The sequence below is a fragment of the Microcaecilia unicolor genome, chromosome 1 (genome assembly GCF_901765095.1).
Source record: "Microcaecilia unicolor chromosome 1, aMicUni1.1, whole genome shotgun sequence".
In the NCBI taxonomy this organism is placed as follows: Eukaryota; Metazoa; Chordata; class Amphibia; order Gymnophiona; family Siphonopidae; genus Microcaecilia; species Microcaecilia unicolor.
In genome coordinates this window covers 444,285,166-444,311,077 of record NC_044031.1, presented here as the reverse complement: position 1 = coordinate 444,311,077, position 25,912 = coordinate 444,285,166, and the positions used below count along the sequence as shown (strand labels likewise).

The following is a 25,912-nucleotide window of genomic DNA, read 5'->3' as shown; positions in this document are numbered from 1 at the left end:
TTCGCCCACTTTACCTAGAAACCCTGTTATAAAATTAGCCTTAAGTAGGCCTTAGGACTCCCCTTAATTTTAACCTTACACTTCCCCATAGAGGAAGAATGCACCTCTCCGGCAGCCTTTTATGTTCAGTATTTGCTTGTCTTATGTAGCTGCTTCAGGCTTTTTATCAGATTACTAAAACTTGGGCTCAGTTCGTCATTTTTCAGTTTATTTCATAGCAATGTCCATAAAAAGCGGGTGAGAGCGTGCAGAGTCCCTGGCAGTTCAGGTTATTCCACTCTGTTGAAGTTCAGTTCTGATACAAAAGAACATTTCAGAAGCTATCTGCTGAGAGCCTGCTTGTCAGTAGCAATTAACAAAAGGGGGGTGGGATTGTTAGAAGGGAGCGAGGGGAGGAGTGAATGAAAACCTCAGAGTACGTCAGGTTTCGGGCTAAAGTGACGGTGGAAATACTTGAGCTGTTTTTTTTTTTTTTTTTAATGCTTTCTCCTTTCAGAACTGGAAGCCCTGCTGATAATGTAACTGTAGCAGGAAACAGCATTGTATACAAGCAGGCATACACTTGCGTTTTCACTTTCTCCATACGGAGTGCTCCAGGTCCCTCTGCTTGCTTCCAGAGATGAATTATGAATATCTTGTTGCACTTGCTGTCATTCTCCAGATGTGTGAAAGTAAGATGAACGTTTTCTCTCCAGAGTGCACTGTCTCTGTATTAGTGGATTTGATTAGCTTTCAAACATTATTGTTGCCTGTTTTAGACGTTTAATTTCCTAGACGCTTAGGGTAGCACTTCTGAGGGTTAGGGATCTTGTGCTTAGTCTCTTTTATTGATTGAACTGGACCACTTTGCGCCGTCTCCCAGTGAGTGCTTATTGTACAACCAGAAACCTGGAATGCTGTTGTGCTGCTGAGAAAATTTGATGCATTTTTTTTTCAATGTTGTGTTTCAGCCACCCTCACAGAGGCGCCTGTTGATACAACCATGAAACTCCAGGACAGCATGGTCTTGGAATGTGTGTATCCTGGCTCTGCAAATGTAACCCAGGTGTCCTGGTTTAAAGACACAGCGTCCCAACAAGTGGCTGTTGCTAACAGCATGCACGGTGTGTACATTGATGCTCGGTATAAGGAGAGAGTTGAACTTGCAAATGTGTCAGTCTCTTCGAGGGACATGTCCTTACGCTTCCACAGGACTTTTGTGGCAGACACGGGCTACTATTACTGCTCTGTCCACACGTTCCCAGATGGAATTTGGGAAAAGGCGATAAAGGTTATCAGCTCAGGTAAGATAAAGCCTCAGTCTGTTTCTAAGTTAACTGAGGGGAATCAATTGGGTTTTTTTTCTGGTCACTTGAAAAAATGAAATCCATCAATAATCAGCAATCCGAGAAAAGAAAGAATATATATGCCAGTGGGATTTTTCATTACGATCACCCTGAAATCTATAGGCGAGCAAGAATTTGCTACAGGGGATTTGCCCCTCCCCCTCCCCTTCCTCTCTTCTCCAACCAGAAAGTTAAGTTCAAAATGTATCATTGTCTGAATATTGGGGGGGGGGGGGGGGGGGGGGGGGGGGGGGGGAATCACTTTTATACAAATTTCAATATCCCCAAATCATTGCTTTAGAATTAAATCTTACATAACAGCAGAAAGATGGTGTAGCTATTACATTTGTGTGCATGATGCTACTGTACAGAAACTTCTATTTAATTAATGTAAAAATATCAGGAAGGCACATTGGTGTCCGGGCACTAACCTTGCTGCTTCCCATAGGCAGCAGGCGCATCCTCAATCCTCTGATTTCAGTCATGTTCTCCTGTTTTCATCATTGCATTTTGTAACCTACAGACACTGTTCCATAAAATAGATATTTTAAAACCTTATTTAATGTTGATTGTGTTCTCCACATTTTATTCTTTTTCTAGTTTTCTGCTTTATCACTTCCTTGTTTATTATGGTTCTCTTCTATCTTCTCTTCTTTCTCTCTTTGCCTTTCTTGTTCAATCCCTTTCCCACTATTTACTTTGTTTAGTCTCTATTTCATTTTATTTTGCAAATATCTTTTATGTTTACAATTACCTTTTATTATTCTCAATATTTTCCTCATTAGTTTTATTTTTTAGGCATAAAATTTGCTTCTCCATCAGGGACGTAGCCAGACACCTAATTTTGGGTGGGCCTGGGCCCAAGATGGGTGGGCAGAAGAACTCCACCTTGTCCCACAAATGAATTGGTCTCTCCCTCTCTCGCTTGCATGCCATATGGTCTCTCAAACATCCCCCTCCCCCCATACCTTTTAAATAGCAGATTTTCACTTTCAGCGAGCAGCAACAAATACACACCACTCATGTTGGCCCCACAGCCTTCCCTCCGATACAACTTCCTGTTTCCGCATAGGTGGGAATACATCAGAGGGAAGGCTGTGGGGCCGGTGCGAGCTGCTCTCTGCAGGCAAAGATCTGCTATTTACAACGTATGCAGGAGGAACAGTTGTTGGGAGTTTTCAGCTGATGGGGCTTGGGGATCTCTGCCAGCCACATCATAGGTGTGCTGCTACTGGGTGGGCCTGAGCCCAAAGTGAGTGGGCCTGGGCCCACCCAGGCCCACCCTTGGCTATGCCACTGTTCTCCATATGTTTCTATTTTTCTCCCTTGCTCAATTTGCAAATCTCTTTTTACTTTCTTCTGAGTATCTATATTTTCCCCCAGGCTTCTCTACCTCATTTTCAATCTGTTCTCTGCCTTCTCATTTCTCCCCTTTACCCATATATTTTCTCCTCACTATCTTTTGTATTTCAGTATTTATACTCTTTTCCCCTTCTCTCCCAGATATGTTTTCAGTATATCCAGAACAAATATACATAAGATAGATTTGCCTAAGATGGACTTTAACCCTGAAAAACTGGGTTGATTCCCAACCGGCAGCTCCGTTGTGACTCTGACTATGTAAACTGCTTTGAATACAGTTGAAAAAACCACTGAAAGGTATATATCAAGTCCCATCCCCTCTTCATTGTAGATTTCCTAAAACCAGAATGCCAGGATGTATCCAGAGGAGTGGGTTGATATCCCCTGCTCTTTCCTGTTCGGAAGCTGATAGGCCACATCACCTGGTTTTCCAAATCACTCACTAGCCACTGCCATCAGCTTCTCCTTACCAAGGTGCTGTACTTAAAATAGTTAGGATGTTTATTTATTTATTGATTCAAAGCAAGTCAGCTTCGCAGAGGCCTTTTACTAAGGTGTGCTGTAAAATGGCCTGCGGTAGTGTAGGCATGGGTTTTGGGCACGTGCAGATCCATTTTCTTCAACATGATGATGATCCCTCTGGCTAAGTCCTTATCCAATCAAGGCCTCAACCCGTTCATTTACGCAGATGATGTTACAATCTACATTCCCTTCAAACATGACTTGACAGAAATAACCAATGAAATCAATGACAGCCTGAACATCATGGGCAAATTCATTCCAACTGAAACTGAACATTGAGAAAACACACTGCCTTATCCTCTCCTCTTAACATAATATGTATAAACCCACAACAATAAACACCCCAGGGCACACCCTCCCTATCTCAGACAGCCTAAAATACTCAGAGTCACACTCGACCCCAACCTTACGCTCGAGAGCCAAGTAAACTCTGTAATAAAGAAAATGTTCTATTCAATGTGGAAGCTCAAACGAGTAAAACATTTCTTCCCAAGGGAAACTTTTCGAAAACTAATACAATCAATGGTCCTAAGTCATGCAGACCATTGCAATGGTATCTATGCGGGATGCACAGAACAACTCACGAAAAACTCCAGACCGCCCAAAACACAGCAGCCAGACTAATATATATTAAAACCTGATTGAAAGTGCCAAACCCCTCCGAGAAAAGCTGCATTGGCTCCCAATCAAAGAATGGATCATCTTCAAAATCTACACTTTGGTCCACAAAATTATATATGGTGTAGTCCCAGGATACATGATAGACCTTATAGATCTACCATTAAGAAACAGTATGGGATCATCACGATCCTACCTAAACCTACATTACCCAAACTGCAAAGGACTTAAATACAAAACAACTTACGCATCCGGCTTCTCCTACATAAGCACACAACTATGGAATGGACTCCCTAAAGCTGTGAAAACAATCCATGACCAACTGAACTTCAGGAAATCACTAAAAACCAACCTCTTCAAAAAGGCCTACCCCAATAATCCAACGTAACCCCTTCACCCAGCAACACAGCATGACCAATGATCGTACTGGACAATATACAATCTTCATTACCTTCGACCCTCTATAACTACCTCATTCAATCAATATACAGTGGGGGAAATAAGTATTTGATCCCTTGCTGATTTTGTAAGTTTGCCCACTGACAAAGACATGAGCAGCCCATAATTGAAGGGTAGGTTATTGGTAACAGTGAGAGATAGCACATCACAAATTAAATCCGGAAAATCACATTGTGGAAAGTATATGAATTTATTTGCATTCTGCAGAGGGAAATAAGTATTTGATCCCCCACCAACCAGTAAGAGATCTGGCCCCTACAGACCAGGTAGATGCTCCAAATCAACTCGTTACCTGCATGACAGACAGCTGTCGGCAATGGTCACCTGTATGAAAGACACCTGTCCACAGACTCAGTGAATCAGTCAGACTCTAACCTCTACAAAATGGCCAAGAGCAAGGAGCTGTCTAAGGATGTCAGGGACAAGATCATACACCTGCACAAGGCTGGAATGGGCTACAAAACCATCAGTAAGACGCTGGGCGAGAAGGAGACAACTGTTGGTGCCATAGTAAGAAAATGGAAGAAGTACAAATGACTGTCAATCGACAAAGATCTGGGGCTCCACGCAAAATCTCACCTCGTGGGGTATCCTTGATCATGAGGAAGGTTAGAAATCAGCCTACAACTACAAGGGGGGAACTTGTCAATGATCTCAAGGCAGCTGGGACCACTGTCACCACGAAAACCATTGGTAACACATTACGACATAACGGATTGCAATCCTGCAGTGCCCGCAAGGTCCCCCTGCTCCGGAAGGCACATGTGACGGCCCGTCTGAAGTTTGCCAGTGAACACCTGGATGATGCCGAGAGTGATTGGGAGAAGGTGCTGTGGTCAGATGAGACAAAAATTGAGCTCTTTGGCATGAACTCAACTCGCCGTGTTTGGAGGAAGAGAAATGCTGCCTATGACCCAAAGAACACCGTCCCCACAAGCATGGAGGTGGAAATGTTATGTTTTGGGGGTGTTTCTCTGCTAAGGGCACAGGACTACTTCACCGCATCAATGGGAGAATGGATGGGGCCATGTACCGTACAATTCTGAGTGACAACCTCCTTCCCTCCGCCAGGGCCTTAAAAATGGGTCGTGGCTGGGTCTTCCAGCACGACAATGACCCAAAACATACAGCCAAGGCAACAAAGGAGTGGCTCAGGAAGAAGCACATTAGGGTCATGGAGTGGCCTAGCCAGTCACCAGACCTTAATCCCATTGAAAACTTATGGAGGGAGCTGAAGCTGCGAGTTGCCAAGCGACAGCCCAGAACTCTTAATGATTTAGAGATGATCTGCAAAGAGGAGTGGACCAAAATTCCTCCTGACATGTGTGCAAACCTCATCATCAACTACAGAAGACGTCTGACCGCTGTGCTTGCCAACAAGGGTTTTGCCACCAAGTATTAGGTCTTGTTTGCCAGAGGGATTAAATACTTATTTCCCTCTGCAGAATGCAAATAAATTCATATACTTTCCACAATGTGATTTTCCGGATTTAATTTGTGATGTGCTATCTCTCACTGTTACCAATAACCTACCCTTCAATTATGGGCTGCTCATGTCTTTGTCAGTGGGCAAACATACAAAATCAGCAAGGAATCAAATACTTATTTCCCCCACTGTATAACCATGTATTTGTTATCAAGCGTCCTGGCAAACATCTTGATGGTACTATGTAAAGCCACGTTGAGCCTTCAAATAGATGGGAAAATGTGGGGTCCAAATGTAACAAATAAATAAATACATTTTTTGGCATGCCTGTGGAAAAGGCCTTTTTAAAATTTTTGCCGAAAATGGACGTGTGGCCAAATAAAAATTGACATGCGTCCATTTTGAGTCTGAGACCTTACTGCCAGCCATTGACTTAGCGGTAAGGTCTCATGCAGTAACTGGGCAGTTATGATCTACGTGCGTCAAATGCCACTTGATGTGTGTAGCTGACGCACGTCAGAAAATAGTATTTTTTTCAGATGCACGTAGTGGATGCGTGCCAAAAAGGAAAATTACTGCAAGGGCCATGCGGTAACCGGACGGTAACTCCAAATTGGCGCATGTTGGGCGCGTGTAGGTGCTTACACTGCTCAGTATAAGGGCCCCAGAGTTACAAATTGAAAGACATCAATAATGTGCTGGAGCAGTATTGCAGTACAAAGCAGAACAAACGATCGTCTCTTTTAAATGCACCATTTAAACATATGCTTGGACATCAGCGCAGAATATCCAGATATTCTGCTGACTGCTGCTGTTATCTAGATAGCGGTGATATTTTTGCTGTCCTAAGTTATCCAGATACCGGTGCTGACAAAGAAGCCAACTTTTCAAAATGACTGGGGGGTTCTAAATTGAATGGAAATTACTCCTCTCTGGACTCAGTCAAAGAGGTTGCTCAATATTGGGGGCAGAGGCGTAGCCACGGGTAGGCCTGGGAAGGCAGGGGTCCACTCGCACTTAACTGTCATGTTCTGACTGTGCCCATGAACCCCCCCCCCCCCAAATAGCCGGTTTTCATTTAGGTGCTAACCGCTAATTGTCAACAGTGATAACCAGTTAAGTGCCGCTGAAAATTACTGGATAGTCCTGAACAAGTGATTTAACCAGTCAGAGGCCAGTTCTGGCTGGCTACATTGTTTTGAATATTGACCAGAAGGTGTTTACTTCCTTTAGGGGACCTTTTATTAAGCTGTGGTAGAAATCAGCTGGTGTCTCAGTGTTTACCGTCAGCTGATTTTTACCATAAGCTAAAAATGCTACTCCTACCATGTGCCTCTAGGCATCTAATTGTATGTGCCCTGTTATAGAATTACCCCTATCTCTCTATATAATAATTGGTCAATCTGCCTCCCTGGATGGCTGGCTGGCTGGGTTCGTAACCGTATGCTAATGAGCTTACGTCAACTCGCCTCCAGCGTTCCCTTCCTTCTCAGTGTCTCGCCCTCGTGGAAAGACGAAATGATGTCAGAGGAGGGCGGGACACTGAGAGGGAAGGCAAGGGAAGGCTGGAGGCGACGCTAGCCGAGCCTGCCGCCGCTGCAACCTCAGGTATGGAGTGGAGTGGAAGGGAGGATTGCTAGACATAGATGGGATGGGAGGGCAGAGGAGGGGAGGGGAGAATCGCTGGACATGGAGGGGAGGGGAGGGCAGGGCAGGGGAGAGAGACGAGAAAACACTTAGATGACAGCCATCCTAGTGTCGTTTCATTTGTTCCGAAACAGGCGTTTTTGCTTGTAGGAGATAATTCTATAAAGACATATCTGTCCGGAATACTGGCATATATGTAGGTATGTCTGCATAGATGCGTGTAAATATCAATATTCTGACTATGTGTCACCTAAATGCAGTAGCATGTAGTTTGAAGGTGGGCATACATATGGGTGGAACATGCTTGTGACACACAGCTATCCATGTAAATGACAGAATACTATAATTTAAACATTTTGCTTAGGGCCCTGTTTACTAAGCAGTTTTATAGGCGTGTCAACGTTTTTAACGAGTGTGAACCCTGTACGCACCTACATTATCCCTATAGGCACCTACATAGTTAGTGCACATGCTAAGTGTAGGCGCACTAAAAACACTAACGCACCTTAGTAAACAGGGCCCTTAATAATCTAGAAATGAGCTTTCACACCAGTTCCATCAGAGCTGGATTAACAATACTGTATATTGGGCACTAGGCAAACATACATTTGTGCCCTCCCCACCACCACCATGCTATCATGCTCTCCCAATTTACTTCTTTTCTTATTTCTGCCCCTCCCCCTGATATCTTTATTTATGACCCCCCCTACACATTTCATTTTTCCAGAAATAGCAGGGAAATGTGCAAAGCCTAGTGGAGGAGTAGCCTAGTGGTTAGTGCATTGGACTTTGATCCTGGGGATCTGAGTTTGATTCCTACTGAAGCTCCTTGTCACTCTGGGCAAGTCACTTAACCCTCTATTGCCCCAGGTACACATAAGTACCTGTATGTTCTATATAAACCGCTTTGAATGTAGTTGCAAAAAGCCACAGAAAATCAGTATATCAAGTCTCATTTCCATTTCCCTTTCCCTAGCTATGGGTGTGTGGGCACATGCATTGTCTTATACTGATAATAAATAATAGCCTTAAGGAAGGATAGTCCCTACATTATGGAAGGATACTGGTGTCTGCCCAGCATTGAAAATAACTGGTCTGGATGCCAGTAATGTCCAGAATTATAGACCCATTTATTAAGTTCCACTGGCTTACCATCTCCTATAGGAGCCAATTTAAGATCTTATGCTTAGCGTATAAGGCACTTCACACAAATTCTATATATGGTGCCCTAAGTTGTGCGTGCTAATTTGGCTACGCAGCCAAATTGTATGTGCAACTTAATTAACAAGCTACTCAGTGCTACTAATTGGTACTTAACAACCAATTAGTGGCACTAATTGGTTTTAATTAGAATTTACGTGCACAAATTTCTAGTGTGTAAATTTTAATGCGCACAGTTGAAAAGGGGGTGTGGCCATGGTCTTAGAATGGGCGGGTTGTGAGCATTTAAAAAAACAAAACAAAACTATGTACACTATTTAGAATACACCAGATCTGCACCTAGCTTAGGTGCAGGTATTTAGGCTTGGTTTTAGGTGGCCTAAATTGGAGTGACACATGACCGTATTCTATAAACTACACCTAGCTTTAGGCGTAGTTTATAGAATCACACTAACCACATGGTTTTACGGCGCTGATTTTTAAGGCAAAATATATAGAATCTCCCCCTTTGGGATCAACAACCTCCATATTTGAGTAGGCATGCAAACTTATGCACACCTACTAGATATTTAAGGTCATAACAAGATTTTAGGATGAGGACCTCTCCCTTAACAAAGGCCCATTGGGTGGCCACAAGGGACAGAGCTTTCTTTTGGCAGGTCCCTGCTCTTTGTTATGGCTTGCCTAAGGAAATCCGTGAGGAGGCAAGTTATAAGAAATTTAGGGGGTCTGTTACAAAAGTGTGCTAGTGTGTTTAGTGTGCACTAAATGCTAGAGACGCCCATATATTCCTATAGGTGTCTCTAGCATTTAGCACGTCCTTAGTTTTAGTGCACGCTAAAGACGCTAGTGCATCTTTGTAAAAGGATCCCTTAAGGTTTGCCTGAAAACTTATTTCTTTAAGGGGTCCTTTAACAAAGGTGCGCTAGCATTTTTAGCGTGTGCTAAAAATAAGGATGCTCTAAATGCTAGAGCCACCATAGGAATATATGGGTGAATCTAGCGTTTAGTGTGCACTAAAAATTAGCGCGCACTAAAAATGCTAGTGTGCCTTTGTAAAAGACTCCCTTTGTTAGATTTTAATCTGTATGCCAAAGGGTAGTGTAATTAGAAGGCCTTCTTTGCTGTTGAGATCTGTAGGGATGAGTGTGATTCCTGTGTGCGTGAACTAGGACTGTCCTATCATGTTAAAGAGTTCATTTCTTCACTTTTCTGATATTTACATAAGTACATAAGTAATGCCACACTGGGAAAAGACCAAGGGTCCATTGAGCCCAGCATCCTGTCCCCGACAGCGGCCAATCCAGGCCAAGGGCACCTGGCAAACTTCCCAAATGTACAAACATTCTATACATGTTATTCCTGGAATTGTGGATTTTTCCCAAGTCCATTTAGTAGTGGTTTATGGACTTGTCCTTTAGAAAACCGTCTAACCCCTTTTAAAACTCTGCTAAGCTAACTGCCTTCACCACATTCTCCGGCAACGAATTCCAGAGTTTAATTATGCGTTGGGTGAAGAAAAGGTTTCTCCAATTTGTTTTAAATTTGCTACACTGTAGTTTCATTGCATGCCCCCTAGTCCTAGTATTTTTGGAAAGCGTGAACAGACGCTTCACATCCACCTGTTCCACTCCACTCATTATTTTATATATCTCTATCATGTTATGGATTTTTATTATAAGGTTTGGGAAGAGTGAGTGGATTATCAAATTTTTTAAATAAACATAAACGTAATAATTTGTGAGTGAGCCTGGGGACTAGGCAAGCAAGCTTTGAATTGAATACCTGAGGACTGCCAAGTTACCCAATTTCAGGAGGGGGATTTTAGGCCAGTTCTGGATATCTGACAACCCTATTCTGGTGCATTATGGAACCTGAGTGCTGATTTCAATGGGTAGAATTGGGGAGTACAAATAGCACACTGAGGTGGGGAGGAATTTATCAAGCTACGTTATGACTCTAAATTGTGTAATTTGCCCCTTAATGCATGTTAAAGGGCACTAATGCTAAGGCATGTTAAAGGGCACTAATGCAACTTAAGTTACCACGCACGTCAGTCTGGTTTTAAGAATTACATAGCAATGAGACAACGTATGAGCTTCTTGATAAAGGAGAAGTGGTTCTTATTGTTTCTTTGGATCTTGTCTGCTCCGTTTGATTATTTTGTGCCTCTGTGATATTGGTCTGAGAGGAAGATCTATCATTGGTTTCGTTTTTACCTGAGAGGTCCTTTTGGGGCTGAAAAAACGTCTAAAAAGTGACACAAAGCACTTGACTCATACAAGTCCACTAACTATGGAGAGAGTCCCTTAAAGAAATGAGGCAGATGTCTAATGGAAAACAAGTAATAAAGGAAAATACAACAGTAAAAAAAAAAAAAAAAACGTACCTAATTACAGTATTTAGAAACTTCAAACTGTTCAGAAACTAGCAGCTGGATGTTTGAGCAACAGCCTTTGTAGCTGGTAGATATTTATTGTAGAGCTTGGTGGCAAGACAGACATAAAGAATAGTGTGCTGGATTTTATATGGTATGTTTTATAATTATGCTGGAAGGTTGAGAATGAATGAGGGAGGAAAAAATTGGATAAGTGATACATTACAAACAGCCATGTCTCTATGGCTGACAACTCATACAAACATGAAGGCAGAGTCTATCTCCTTTGTGTTGACAGGAATAAACTGGTGGATTGGATGGACCAAGTGATTTTTTTTTCTGCTGAGGTATGTTATGTCAATTTTCAAGAGCTCTAAAACATTTATATATGTAAACATATATAGCTAAATACAAATAAAAATATAGTTTTTTTAGGCAGACTACCTCGTTAGCTTAACTAAAGATAATTCCAGGTTTTGTAGCTTCTGCCTGGACAGCTGTCAATCAGCTGCTACCCACCAGCTGATTAGTAGTCCATGATTGCATTTGCAACATCCGAGAACAAATTTGGCGATCGACAGAATAGGGACAGAATTTTATTCTGGAGATGTAGTCTGAAATTAAAAACCAACACACATACATCCTGTCAAACCTCCAGCAGAGAGACATACAGTCTCGGGTACAATATGGCTCCTGCTCATCCATCACCGTTGCTTCTGGGGTATCCTCTTTCCAGCACATGCGCTTGATGTGTGATGTAGAGGAGGTAGCAACCAATGAGTGAGCATCCTGCTCTGTTGTGCATGCTTGAGTTTGTAGAGGAGAAGAGAGAGAGGGCGGGAGTTATAGAGCATGCAATTCTTGAGTCTCCTGTTGTGGAAAGCTTTATAAAAGTCAGTGCCGTGTTAGTTCTGGAAAAGTCTTCTAAAATGTTAATGAGTGATTCACTCTCTCCTGCCTCATATCCCGATGGCTTCTGCTGCTAGGTAAAGTAATCTGATTGTCGGAAGTTCAGGCCCTGTACGGCCGCACCGGTTGCTCCTGCTACTCCATATGCTACTCTGGGTGGATTACAAAAATGGCATTCATAATAGTATCAACATAAAAAGACATGATATTCACAGTAAAACTATCATAATAATTCAATAATCACACAGATCTCTACATATAACCATTATAAAGTAGCAAAGGTTTGTTGAAAGAAAAAAGCCTTTAACTGCTTCCTGAAAGGAAGAATCAAATGAAAAGGGGCTCAGCGTTTTGATAGGGTCACACCCCTTTTAAAAGAGGGCCATTAGCTCCCTATGAATATTGTATGAAGTACAAAAGCTTAGTCTTGGCACGCAAAGCACTTTATTCTGGTCTACCAGCTTATTTACCTAATTTGCTGACTCCTTATTGCCCATTGTGTTAATTAAGATCACAAAATCAAAACTACCTGGTGATTCTTCAACTCTCCAAAGCAAGATCTCTCCCACCTTATCTCTATTTAGAGATGAAACTGACCTCCTTTAAGAATGGCCTAAAGACTTATTTCCTTGAGATAGCTTTTCCAGGGTCTGCTTAGAGTAGGCAGTTTATATTCCCTTATCCAGCTTATTTTTGAAAGTGAAAGACGCCCATATTTCGACCCAAATCGGGTGATGGGCATCTTTCTCCCGTGGGCGCCCAAATTGGTATAATCGAAAGCCGATTTTGGGCGTCTCCAACTGCAATCTGTCGCGGAAACAGACAAAGTTGATGGGGGTGTGTCGGAGGCGTGGTGAAGGCGGGACTGGGGTGTGTTTATCGGCCGAGGAGAGATGGGCGCGCTCAGCCGATAATGGAAAAAAGAAAGGCGTTTTTAGCGCGACTTTAGGTCACTTTTTTTTAACCTTTTTTTTTTTCACAAACAAGTCCCAAAAAAGTGCCCTAAATGACCAGATAACCACCGGAGGGAATTGGGGATGACCTCCCCTGACTCCTCCAGTGGTCACTAACCCCCTCCCACCAAACAAAAAGAACTTTAAAAACTTTTTTTCCCAGCCTGTATGCCAGCCTCAAATGTCATACCCAGCTCCATCACAGCAGTATGCAGGTCCCTGGAGCAGTTGTTATTGGGTGCAGTGGACTTCAGCCAGGTGGACCCAGGCCCATCCCCCCCTATCTGTTACACTTGTGGTGGTAAATGGTGCTCCAAACCACCCCCAAAACCCACTGTACCCATATCTAGGTGCCCCCCTTCAGCCATAAGTGCTATGGTAATGGTGTAGATTTGTGGGCAGTGGGTTTTGGGGGGCTCACCACCCAAGGGAAGGGAGCTATGGACTTAGGAGGTATTTAAATTTATTTTTCTAAGTTTTACAAGTGCCCCGTAGGGTGCCTGGTTGGTGTCCTGGCATGTGAGGGGGACCAGTGCACTACGAATCCTGGCCCCTCCCACGACCAAATGCCTTGGATTTGTTCGTTTTTGAGCTGGGCGCCTTCGGTTTCCATTATCGCTGAAAAACGATACCGCCCAGCTGAAATCTGCACAAATCTGATGCAGTTGCCCGGTACAAACCGTATTATCGAAACAAAAGATGGACGCCCATCTTTTTCGAAAATATGGTCTGTCCCGCCCCTTCACGTGCCCGTTCTCAGAGATAGACGTCCATGGAGATGGGCGTTCACGTTCGATTATGCCCCTCTATGTTTCCTTTCCATTGATGTTTTTTGTTGTTGTTGTTTACTTAGTTTGCTGTAATCTAATTTTTGATGTTTGAGTTAATTGTTTTGGTTTTGATTATAATCTGAACCATATTATTGTAAACCACTTTGGTTGGCTTTGCTAGATTGCTGGTATATCAAGTTTCTTTAAAAAAAATGCAGCGATAGCTAAGTCACTGCAAGGTACATAGTAATGAAATCCAAATGCATGTAAAACAGTTAATTACCGTGTAAGTTCTACAACATGACTTGCCATGAACACTGCAAGACACATTATAGCTGGAAAAAGAACCCCAGTCAAAAGCTGGGGAAATTTTACCATTCCAGGAGCATCAAGCCTCAAAAGGTTGCCCAATTAATCTTGAGTGGCATCTTAAAGGGGCTGCAGTGCTGCCCCCCACCCCTTGATCAGAATCCCCAACCCCGATAATTACTCTAGTCCCCTGATCAGGTTCTCCCCAAGATCACAAGCCCCACCCCTGTTTATCACCCCCTAACCCCAATGGTTCTACTGAAAATTCCCAGTAGTGTAGTAGTACTGAAAATCCCCAGTCACTCCTGCCTTTGCTGGTGTCTTGAGACAAAATGGTCTTGTGGTACTATTGCTAGGGGTCATGCTTCCTTATAAGAATGAATTGGAATGCATGTTTAAAAATAGTACTGGCCAAAAAGTATCCTTCTTGGAACTAGGTATCTTGGCAGCTTTGCTGCAGTGAACAGAGAACCAGGGTAATTGGGCAAGTCATTTGCTCTCTCCATTGCCTACAAACCAGAGATGCCAAGGGTGGACTACTCAAAAAAAAATGAGATATACAGGCTATCCGCTGGATTCAATAAAGTTAGGTGACCAAATTTCCGACTGGTGTGCAAGTGTGACAAAATGCCTAGCCACCTGCCTGGGTTTACCACGGAGCCATTTAGAGGGTCTATCCCCAGCACAGCTCAGGTCCACCTTCACCTGCCACTTGTGCTCTACCCAAGTGGCACCCTCCTTCCACCGACTGGGTCACAACCACCTCTGGGCAATTCTCCCACTCTCCAGTTATCCTCAGTGATTTCTAGTTTAATAGAGTCACACTCCCAGTGGTCCCACAGTTCCCAGAAAGCACTCACAGACCCAACACACAAACCACCAGAATTTTTTATCAGTCCAGACAGGCAGAGTCAACAAACTAAACAGGTTTATTGTCACACTGGAACAATGAACAAAATAATAATTTGCAATTAGCAAACAATAACAGGGAACTGAATTATGGATCAATTATAACACTAACTATACATTTGCATACTGTCTAAGCAGTATCTGGGAAGATCAGGACATATAATTCACTGAGCCTCAGCAAAGTGATCTGTCTCTCACTTCTCCCGGGCTAAGACTGGAGGCAAAACCAGCACATTCTAAAGGAAATGAGCTCCCGGGCTAATCAGATCCCAGTCAACAAGATTTCAAATATGTTCTGCTTCTTGCTTCCTGTTTGTGTCAAACTAAAGAAAAGAATGCCCAGTTCTCTGTAACAGCTTTATAGCAAAGAAACACCACCTGCTGGCCAAATAGGATAAATACACTTCAGGACATAATTAAGCAGGAAAATATCTAATACATTTTAAAGGCTTAAAACACACTGTTTCTTCACAGCAAGTTATAGAATAGTGCCAGTTTCTTGCTTAACTTAATTATTAAATTAATGCTAGCCCTTCAGTGGTGTTAACTGGCATTAATCTGTAGTGATGCACTTAACTGCACTTAGGTGTTATTTTATAAACATATTCTCCGATATTCAGCTGGTAGAGGTCAGTGTTTTTTAAAATGCTGATAATCGCCGGCTAAATTATTCCCCGATATTTAGTGCTGAGCCGTGGCTGCGCACTGGCATTGAAAATCAGGAAGCAGTAAAACTGGAGTAACATCAAGAAATACTTTTCATGGCGAAGGTAGTTGATGCCTGGAATGCCCTTTCAGTGGAGGTGGTGGAGACAAAAAGTGTTGGAATTCATAAAGGCATAGGATAAACACAGAGGATTCCTAAATAGAAAGAAGATGGTATCAAAACAAAACATAAATGACCTTATGGATGTTGTTGTGTTATGATGCTAAATAATACAAGTCACATTTTATTCATCACAGTGATAGCAAGCAATACCTTGGAAAAATAATGGTGAAACATCAAATTACTCAGGAAAACTGTATTCATAAGTTGTCAAAAAATGGAGGAAAAGACCTCATAGAAACTGGTACAGGGAAAATGAGAACCTCAGAGTTATATGGCAACAGTGTCAGCATGGTGTAACCAGGTACCTCTCTTGTGCAGCCAAGAATAGAACAATCTCCTCCAGCCACAGGCTCCTGGTACAATGAAGAAATAGATGTCCACTAGTAACTTCAATCTTAAGGACTTTTATTCCACACAGTTCCAACAGCAGCATAGCACATATCAGGATTCAATACAGGCTTACAGGCTTCAGTCTGGGCTCTTTATCCAGTGCACAATAAACAGTAATTCAATTCCCAAGACAAACAGTTCTTTCAGTTCATCATCACATTTCAGTCACCAAGCAGCATTTTCTACCTTCTATCCTCTTTACATTCAGGAGAGTTCAATATTTTAGGGACTCCTTCTACCCAAGGGTTTCCCCCTGCATCAGCTTCACAGTGAATTAAATACTTTTGGGACTTCCTCTCACCCAAGGAATTTCAGCCTACAAATACTTTAGGGACCTCTCTGCCCAAGGGTTTTCAGCCTGCAACTGCTTCTCTCCTTCAGCTCCTCTCTCCTGAACTGAACTGAACTCCACTCCTGGGACTCCTTCCCACCTGCCTAATCAATCCCTGGCTTCAGCTACCACAACCAATCATTCTCCCTCCATTAGCTTCCCCTCACCCATACCAGCTGAGTTGAGCATTAGACTAATGAGACCAATGATGAGCTCCTGCACACAGGGTTTCCTAACTCTTTCCACCTAGTGGCAGCCACTCTACACAACCTGCCAGCTTACACCCATGTCTTCCCTGATTGCAGCTAGGAGTCCAATCCGGGTTTTTCATCTCCCCCTCTGGCTCCTTGCCTGCAATGCCTTCTGGGACTTGTATTTCAGACTGAAACTGCCTTAACCCAACTATCCTGGATGTGACTTTATCACAATGGCTAGGTCTCCAGAAGAAGCCGTTGCGAAACAGGTCCCCGTCGGGACCTAAGCTTATTTTTTTTGATCCAACATATTGCATTGGGAACTACAGCATTGCCTTAACACCAGGAAATTGGATCCACTGTGACACTGAATGAGGAGCTTTATGGCTTAAATGCTTTGAAGTCCTAATGCTGTGGAAAGAATCGCTTGAAGCAACAAAGCTAAGTGTGCTTTTTGATTTCTTGGATATGTTTATAAACAATGATTTTTTTGACATAAAATAAAGAGACATTATTTTTTGGAGGTTTTTCAGACCTATGATTACTTTTTCACTGGATACAGTCAGAACTGTTGCATTTATGATCTACTGTATGGTAGTTTTCCCTGTTCCAGTTTCTATGAGGTCTTTTCTTCCATTTTTTTTGACAACTTATGAATACAGTTTTCCGAGTAATTTGGTGTTTCAGCATTATTTTTCCGATGTGTTATGATTGCCAGGAGTGGTGCTTAGATGGCAACTCCAGCACTGAGGAATTGTGCTGGGTAGACTTCCACAGCAACACAGATCAGGATCTGGCAACACAGATCAGGATAGGATGGAGAGGACTTCAACAGCAACTCCAGCAGGTGGGACGTAAAGACAGTATTTAAAAAAAAAAAAAAATGGTAATGAAAGACCAGGATCAAGTATACATATTTTATACCACATTCATGAACTGTTAATGAATGTGACTGCTGGGCAAACTGTATGGAACATTCAGGTCTTTATCTGCCATCATCTACTATGCTACTATGCTATGAAAGGGGGGAGGTGAAGATATCTGGAGGACGTGGCAAAAGAAAAGGAGTGAAGGAACAAAGAAGTAGTGGAGTGGGTAGAGATAAGGGAATGAGTTGATTAATGGCAGGAAGAAGAGGGAGAATACTATAGGACAAAATCTTCAATATAGTCATGTAGACTCATCAACCATCTACGGCAAAGTAAAGAAGTGCCCTCAGCACTGGGTGAAGTCAAGGAACTGACTCTGCATTTTGTCCTCACCATTGTTGATGGATCCGTCCACCAATATCACACATAATTAGAAGCTAGAAACAGGCCATAAGAGACCATGGCTGATTTTGTACACTGAGTAGGGAAGTTTTAGTGCTGTGGTCTGTCAAAACAGGCAGGATGAAACATATGAATTGAGGTGGACAGCTAAAACCTCTCTGAATGATACAGCAAAGAAAAGAATGATTGAATAGACAGAGCGCTTTTCAGATTCTCTGGAGTTAACAGTGTTTCCTTGAAATGGAAGTGACAGTCATTTATTTTAACAGAAAAGAGGCTTCATCAAGTGTCACAGGAAAAAAAAATCTCATCTCAGGAACTGAAGTGCTCTACTTACTGGAACTGGGTAAATTCAGTCCTTTCTTCAGCCACAGTGAGTTTGACTTTTCTTCATTAGAGAAGGCTGCCGAGACAGAACACATGTTGATAAATTAAATGAGTTGAACTCGTTTCAGTAAATTATTGGTAAGACACGATGGAAAGGATAAAAATATCTTTATAAGACAATGATGAACTCTACACACCCTTGAGGGGACAAAAAATATCAGAAGCTGTATCTCATAAGATCCAAAAGCAGTCACTGTTGATACTTGCAGAGAAATGAAATTGTTGAAGTGGCGTTCCTAGGGGGGGGGGCTGTGGGTGCAGTCTGCCCTGGGTGCACGCCGCTGGGGGGGTGCCACGCGCCTGTCGGCTCCGCTCGTTCCGTGCTCCCTCTGCCCCAGCACAGGTTACTTCCTGTTCCGGGGCAGAGGGAGCATGGAACGAGCGAAGCCGACAGGCGCGCGTCACCCCCCCCCAGCAGGTAAAAATGCACCCGGGGAGGGGGTGTCCTTTCGCCGGGGGGGGGGGGCGCTGCATCCGGTGGGGGGGGGCGCATCAGCGATCAGCCCTGGGTGTCAGCCACCCTAGGAACGCCACTGAATTGTTGACAAAAATATGAGGCCCCCCCTAATATTCAAAACCATTTAACCGGCCAGGAACAGCACCTGGCTGGTTAAATGGCATATAATCGGCTATCCAGCGATATTCAGCAGGGGATAACTGGCTATCCCTACTGAATATTCCCAGTTAGCAGCTAGGAAATTACCGACTATATCAAATAGCAGGAATATCTTTAGCCGGTTTTAACTTAACCGGCTATCTCTGAATATTAACATGGCCGGTTAAGTTTAAACCAGGCAAAAATAAACCGGATATTCAATGCTGGTCACTGGAAATGGCCCAGCATTGAATATCCGGACTGACCGCCGACCACTTGAGTTAACCGGGCTCCCTCCCGTGGTCTGAATATCGGCTCCAAGGTTTACAAGTGAAATAAATTCAGTGACTATAATGGAAATATCTTTTCTTTTTCTATGTGTCTTTTTAATAAATAATTTTTCTGTTAGGGAAGAAGGGGACCATCTGACAGAGGAGGAAGTCCAAAAAGGAGCAGGAAGAACAGCTTCTTCCTGTACCTTTTTGGACTTCCTCCTCTGTCAGATGCTACCTTAACTGACTGGAGGCATTATAGATCTTTGTTTTTCGATACTCAGGGTTTCCTCCAAATTTTGTTCTTGCTCCTCGCCTTCCTATTGACTCTAGCCATTGCAGTGACAATCTTTGTAGGGTAAGGACTGTGCCCTCCAAAATGTTGCCCATCCCTCCTGCCCCCTGCTGCTAAGCTGAGGAGGTATCTGAGGTAGTCGGTTGTGTGGATGAATTTTGAGGGCAGTGAGGTTGTGTGAATGGGTATCTGAGGTAGGAATGTTTATGTGGGGGCAGGGCTCTGATATCTAGGGAAGAGGGGGTATATGTGGTATGCCTTGTGACTCTGGGCAAGTTACTTAGCCCTCCATTGCCCCAAGTACAAAATAAGTTCCTGTATATAATATGTAATCCGCTTTGTAACCACAAAAAGACAGTACATCAAGTCCCATCCCCTTTCCCTATCTGGGACAGTAAGGAGGTATGTATGGTATCATAAGAACATAAGAATAGCCATACTGGGAAAGACCAATGGTCCATCTAGCCCAGTATCCTGTTTTCCAAACAGTGGCCAAGCCAGGACACAAGTACCTGGCAGAAACCCAAATTGTGGCAACACTCCATACTACAAATCCCAGGGCAAGCAGTTGCTTCCCATATCTGTCTCAATAGTAGACTATGGACTTTTCTTCCAGGAATTTGTCCAAACCTTTTTTTAAACCCAGATATGCTAACCGCTGTTACCACCTCCTCCGGCTAAGACTTCCAGAGGTTAACTATTCGTTGAGTATCTGCTGTTGGTGAAATTCTGAGGTGGCAGCTGGTGTAAGTTGAGAGTACAGCAGTCCTCATCCATAAAAGATGTGGGCCAATTGTTCCATTGGCAAATTCATGCACTTTGTTGAACACTGATTAACCTGTAGATAAATGATAATTCACTCTATTTGTGGCCAGAGTTGTACCTGCCACTCTTTGCAAGTTACACCTCTCTGTACCCTGTTTAAAGTGTGAAGGTTATTTAATTTTGTATTGATTGCATTTTCTTTCTATATAGGAATCTACTGTGTTTATCCCTGTGACAGAACAGTGTTTTTAAGCCTCTAAAACTGCCTTATTTCCTGAAGTGTATTTCTCTAGTTTGGCCAGCAGGTGGTGCATGTTTATATTTTGAAGCTGCAGTAGAACTAAGGCTGTTTTCTTTGTTTAAGCCTTTTGGAAAGGCAGTCTGCAGTATACCTTAAAAGATTGTTGTTCTGAGCTTTGATTGGCCCAGAAGCTCATTTTCATTTGGCTTTTACTGACTTTTTCCCCAGTCTCAGCCAGGAAGATGAGAGAGACAGATCTCTTTGCTGAGGCCCTGTGATCATTTATATTTGACTAGCCGTTGAGCCCGTAAAAACGGGCTGATATTGGGGTTTTCCTTCCCCCTCCCCGCGAGGTTGCCACCGCTACCGTACCCCCCCCCCCGGAGTTGCCGCCATCCCTCCACCCGGCCCGGGCCCTCTCTTCGTTATTCAACTTACAGCAGCGGCAAAACAGCAGCAAGCAGCAGCTCCCGTTGGCCTTCCTTCACTGCCTGTGCCTCGCCCTCGTGTGACGTCACGTCGGCGAGGGCGGGGCACAGCAGGCAGGGAAGGAAGGCCGACGGGAGCTGAAGCTGAGCTGCTTGCTGCTGTTTCGGCGCTGCTGTAAGTTGAATAACGAAGAGAGGGCCCGGGCCGGGTGAAGGGGGGGGGTGGTGGCGACTCCGGGGGGGGGGGGGGGGGGGCGGTAGCGGCTACCTTGGGGGGGGGGGAGCGGTAGCGACGTCAGCGGTTCCCTCCCTCCCCTTCAGCGCAGTTTCCCTCTCTGTCCCGCCCCCCTTCCCCCGTCATCACGTCTTGACGCGGGGGCGGGACAGAGAGGGAAGTCTCTACTGCGCATTTGCAGGTGAGTCGGTCACTTGCCATTTATAGGTTTGATAATCTGTGAACAGCTTATTTCCTGATATTCCCAGGTACTTCTTTGTTGGTATATGCATAATAAACCAGCATCTACTTTTATGCAATTATAAGCACAAGCGTTCTCATAGGTCAACCATTAGCAGAGTGGGGACAAGATCCACATGTATGGATGTTTCTTATAAAAGTTAAGGTTACTCATTCCTGAGACGGAATAAACCCCCATTGCTTGTGTAGCAGACATAACCCTTAACTTGTTCTGCAGCCCAAAACTCTCAGACTCATGGCACTGTGGGACCATTATCAAGCATGTCATTACAGGACTACAAATACATTAGCAGGGAAGTTAACACAGCTTTAGTGCAAGCCTTGCTGTAAGGTCATGTGATCTTTTCTACCCAATCAGGATACTCCACTGACAACTGTGAAGATAGTCATCTGATCTCCAAAGTTACAATTCTCTTTTCTTCCTTCTGCATCCACAGGCTGCACATCGATTAAACAGTTAACCATTTAAATTTTAGCAGTTTGAATAGTTCAATATATAGTTGTTCATATCCTTAACTCAGGCAATAGCATGATTTAGATAAGTAAAGCTTAAGGAAAGAGAGGAGATACAGGGCAATTCTGGTTGACGCATCTCAAAAAAGATATAGTGGAATTAGAAAAGGTACAGAGAAGGGTGACAAAAATGATAAAGGGGATGGGATAACTTCCCTATGAGGAAAGGGGAAAGCATCTAGGGCTCTTCAGCTTGGAGAAGAGATGGCTGAGGGGAGATATGATAGAGGTCTATAAAATAATGAGTGGAGTGGAATGGGTAGACGTGAATCGTCTGTTTACTGTTTCCAAAAATACTAGGACTAGGGGGCATGCAATGAAGCTACAAAGTAGTAAATTTAATACGAATCAGAGAAACGTTTTCTTCGCTCAACGTGTAATTAAACTCTGGAATTTGTTGCCAAAGAATGTGGTAAAGGCGGTTAGCTTAGCGGGGTTTAAAAAGGGTCTGGACTGCTTCCTAAAGGAAAAGTCCATAGACCATTATTAAATTGACTTGGGGAAAATCCACTGCTTATTTCTGGGATAAGCATCATAAAATGTATTGAGGCTTTCTGGGATCTTGCCAGGTATTTGTAACCTGGATTGGCCACTGTTGGAAACATGATACTGGGCTTGGTGGACCGTTGGTCTGTCCCAGTATGGCAATACTTATATACTTATGACATGCAGAGGGTTTCCATTTGGCTGACCTAGAGAGCTGTTGCACTAGTATTAGGAGGATGTTGAATCTTTTCCTAGTTTACTTCTTTACAATAATGCCCACTTGTGGGTTAGATTTATGACAGATTCTTTCTGTGCATGCTGTAATTCAATCAAATAATCTGTAGTACTAATGTTCCTGTATTTGTGTACTTTTATGAAAGAGAGAAGAATATGTTATATGAATTCAAAGTGTAACTACTATTCTTCTTGAGCAAAACATTTCTACATTTATATTAGATTATTTCCAGACTGTTATATTAGAGCAGTGGTATGTATGAGGGCTCAGGACCACCTAGAGTTTCTTCTTCAGATATGGAAGCTCATAGACGTCAACTTTGGATAGCGTTTATGTTGATCCAATAAAATGTACCCCAGAAGCTGGAAAAAAATCTATTTTCTCTAGGACCAAGGTGTCTGCTAGAACTGTCTATATTAAAATTAGATCACAGACTCTCCAGACTGCACAGATGTTTGAATTTTAATGGATCCCCCCCCCCCCCCCCCTTACATTCTTTGAATGTTGTGGCCTTCTACCTAATACTTTCTTTGTTTTTTTGATTATTATTTATTGAAATAACTCAGGGAATTTAAGAATAATGTTCCTACAATTTTCACTAAGAAAAGTACTTGTATGATTCATTCAGATGCTAGAATGAAGGCTGCACACAGATCCTGATTCTTAGCTGACTATAGTTCAGACTGTGGTGAGAGACTGTAAGGGATCCTGCAGAAAGATAGGTAGGAGAGGAAAGTAATACACTCGTAAAATGGAAACACACTGATACTGACCATTAACTCCACCTGACTTCAGTCATAATGCCCTCTGATACCTCTTTAACATCTTGCAGTTGAAGCCAGCAGGGCAGGAGGTTTTATGGTGCAAATACCTTCCCCTGTAAAACTGTAGTAATATATGCAGTTTGGAAGCCATTACTGGAATAATTTGAGAAGAGAAAAAAATGTGATGCAAGAATGATTGAAGAATACTTAACAATGCTAGGCATAAATACCCAGAATTGCTCTTGTATCTCACTGCAAAAGAAAGGCACCTTGGAAATTTACCCGGGTAACCTTTCAATTAGCTGGCCAAAATCCTTCAAAAACTGGTACTGCCTCATGCAAAATATGCTAATGTACAGTAGAGGGAGGGAGTGTGAGAGCTTAAATACCAGAGGGAGGACATGAGAGCATAATCAATTTGCTTAGTGGAAGCCATGAATAGAATGAGACTTGGCATCATTCTGATAAATAATACAAACCAAGGGTAGACTGACCATTGGGACAGTAAGGCAGTGTCCGAGGGTCCACAGTAGTAGAGGGCCCACTGTCCCCTAGCTTCCATGTAGTTTAATCATTTTTGACAAGTAGTTAGGGGTCCATGACCCTTAGATAACTATCAGTCTGCCCCAATACAAACAGAATCCTTTAACACATCTCACCATCTTTTCAGTACCTACAAGTCACATATATCAACTCTGAGTGCTGCAGGATACTACTTTTACCTATACTTAAATGTATATGCCGGGATAATTGAATGTTTACTTCTGGTTCCTCCCTCATTGATAAGGTATAGGACCAGGGCTATTTTCAGGGAGTACTGAGTACAGGCACCCTTTCTATTGCATGCTAAATTGACTTGTTGACCCCAAGTTAATGGAAGATCTGAGGTTCTGTACACCAGTTCTGCCTTTTCATAGATTCTGTGGTTAGTTGAAGGGGCCTGGCTATTGTGGGAGAGATGCTTTTGTAATCACCCCAACCCTGAAGGATAGTCTGGCATTTGAGTACCAGCACCTCTTTTTGCTAGAATAATTGCACTGTATAGAGAAAATCTACTGCTTATTTCTGGGACAAGCAGCATAAAATGTGTTGTACTATTTTGGGATCTTGCCAGGTACTTGTGACCTGGATTGGCCACAGGATACTGGGCTTGATGGACCTTTGGTCTGTCCCAGTATGGTAACACTTATGTACTCATGACTATATTTTGTAGTTCCATGGTTTAAAATTATGAATGCGAGTAGTGTGGCACTTAGCTTTCCATTGCTGTTTTATACCTTTAAGATATTTTCCAACCCAGAGCAATCCCTCAACCACTGAAATAGGACCAGGAAAGCAGTAATCTGAAGGAGACTGTATCAGTGTATCCTCAGTACTGAAGATTCCTTTTGTGCTTTGAATTTGCAATCTTGCTTGTTTTGCCCATCTGTTCTTCTGCTTTCACAACTTATGTGGCAAAACATCTTTGAACGACTTTGCAAATTGTTTTTTTTCACTGTGCATTCTGTGTCCTTATGTAGTAAATAGAGTTCAGATAGGGTTCAGATCCTGCTGCTGAACCTTCTGATCATGGGTAAGTCATTTAACTCTCCATTGTCTCAGGTGCAAACTTAGATTGTGAACCCTCCAGGGACAAGGAAATACCTAGTGTACCTGAATGTAACTTGCTTTGACCTACTCCTGAAAAAGATGTGAGCTAATCCCAAATAAATATATAAATATGTAACTCGGATCTGCTTCTGTTTTGTGTGTACCTCATCTAGTGCTGTTGACCCGTTCCTTTCATTCATACATTCACTGACCGGAGCTCTTGGACAGCATTACCTTCATCCAGCTCAGTCAACCCTCATAATTTCAAAGCACAAAGTAAAATAATTTGCTTCTGTTTCCAATTTTTTTTAGTACTTAGCAGTTACAAGTTACAACTCCTTTCCTCTGCAAAGCAGGGATGAACAAAACGACACTTTCATTAGTTCATATTTCCAAATACAAATTCTTTTTAGCTGAGTTGGTTTTTGAAGCACCGGAAAGAGAGATGGGAGCAGTTCTCATGTATTTACTTCTGTCTTTGCAGAGGATTTTGGAGTAACTATGGAACCACTTCATCACATTTTGGCAGAACTTAAGCAAAATGTCACCTTCAGTTGGCAGTATACCTTAGGAGGCAGAGTGAAGCAGGTGACATGGGAGAAAATCAGAGACTGGCAGATGGACACCCTGGGTGTTTGCAACCTGTCTGAAAAGAAATATTATGGATCTGATTACAAGCAGCACATTACACTGGACTGCTCCAGCTTCATGAACACCAGCACTGTTGTGATTCAAGAGATTTCTCTCGCTGACGAAGGGCTTTACCGCTGTCATTTTGATGGAGATACAGGAAACCAAACATTTCTGATAAGCTTGACTATAAATAAAGGTAGGTGTTGGAAATTAAAGTGTTTTCTTAATTTCTTGATAAGTTTTATACCATTAGAGATTTTTAAAAAATATTACTCAAAATGGTTTGTATGTTTTTTTTTAATCACAGTTCTTCACTTGAGTTAACACTCAATATCTGGTTGCATATAAACTATATACTAATTACACCAACCAATGCTTCTTATGCATATCTTTATTAAATATTTAAATATGACAATTTATTAACATTGTTGAGCAAGACCTTAGTATCTTCAAATTGCAGTGCTGGGACCA

General features: G+C 42.7%; 1 protein-coding gene across 1 annotated transcript in view; it reads left to right on the top strand.

Moving 5' to 3' along the window:
• Positions 1-591: 591 nt before the first annotated feature.
• The window catches only part of CD226 (CD226 molecule), an 86,739-nt gene continuing 61,418 nt past the window's right edge, over positions 592-25,912 (top strand). The window contains exons 1-3 of the mRNA XM_030212677.1: positions 592-671; positions 951-1,283; positions 25,293-25,637. Coding sequence (XP_030068537.1) covers positions 620-671; positions 951-1,283; positions 25,293-25,637 — 730 coding nt within the window. The 5' untranslated portion in view covers positions 592-619. The remainder of the gene's footprint in view (positions 672-950; positions 1,284-25,292; positions 25,638-25,912) is intronic.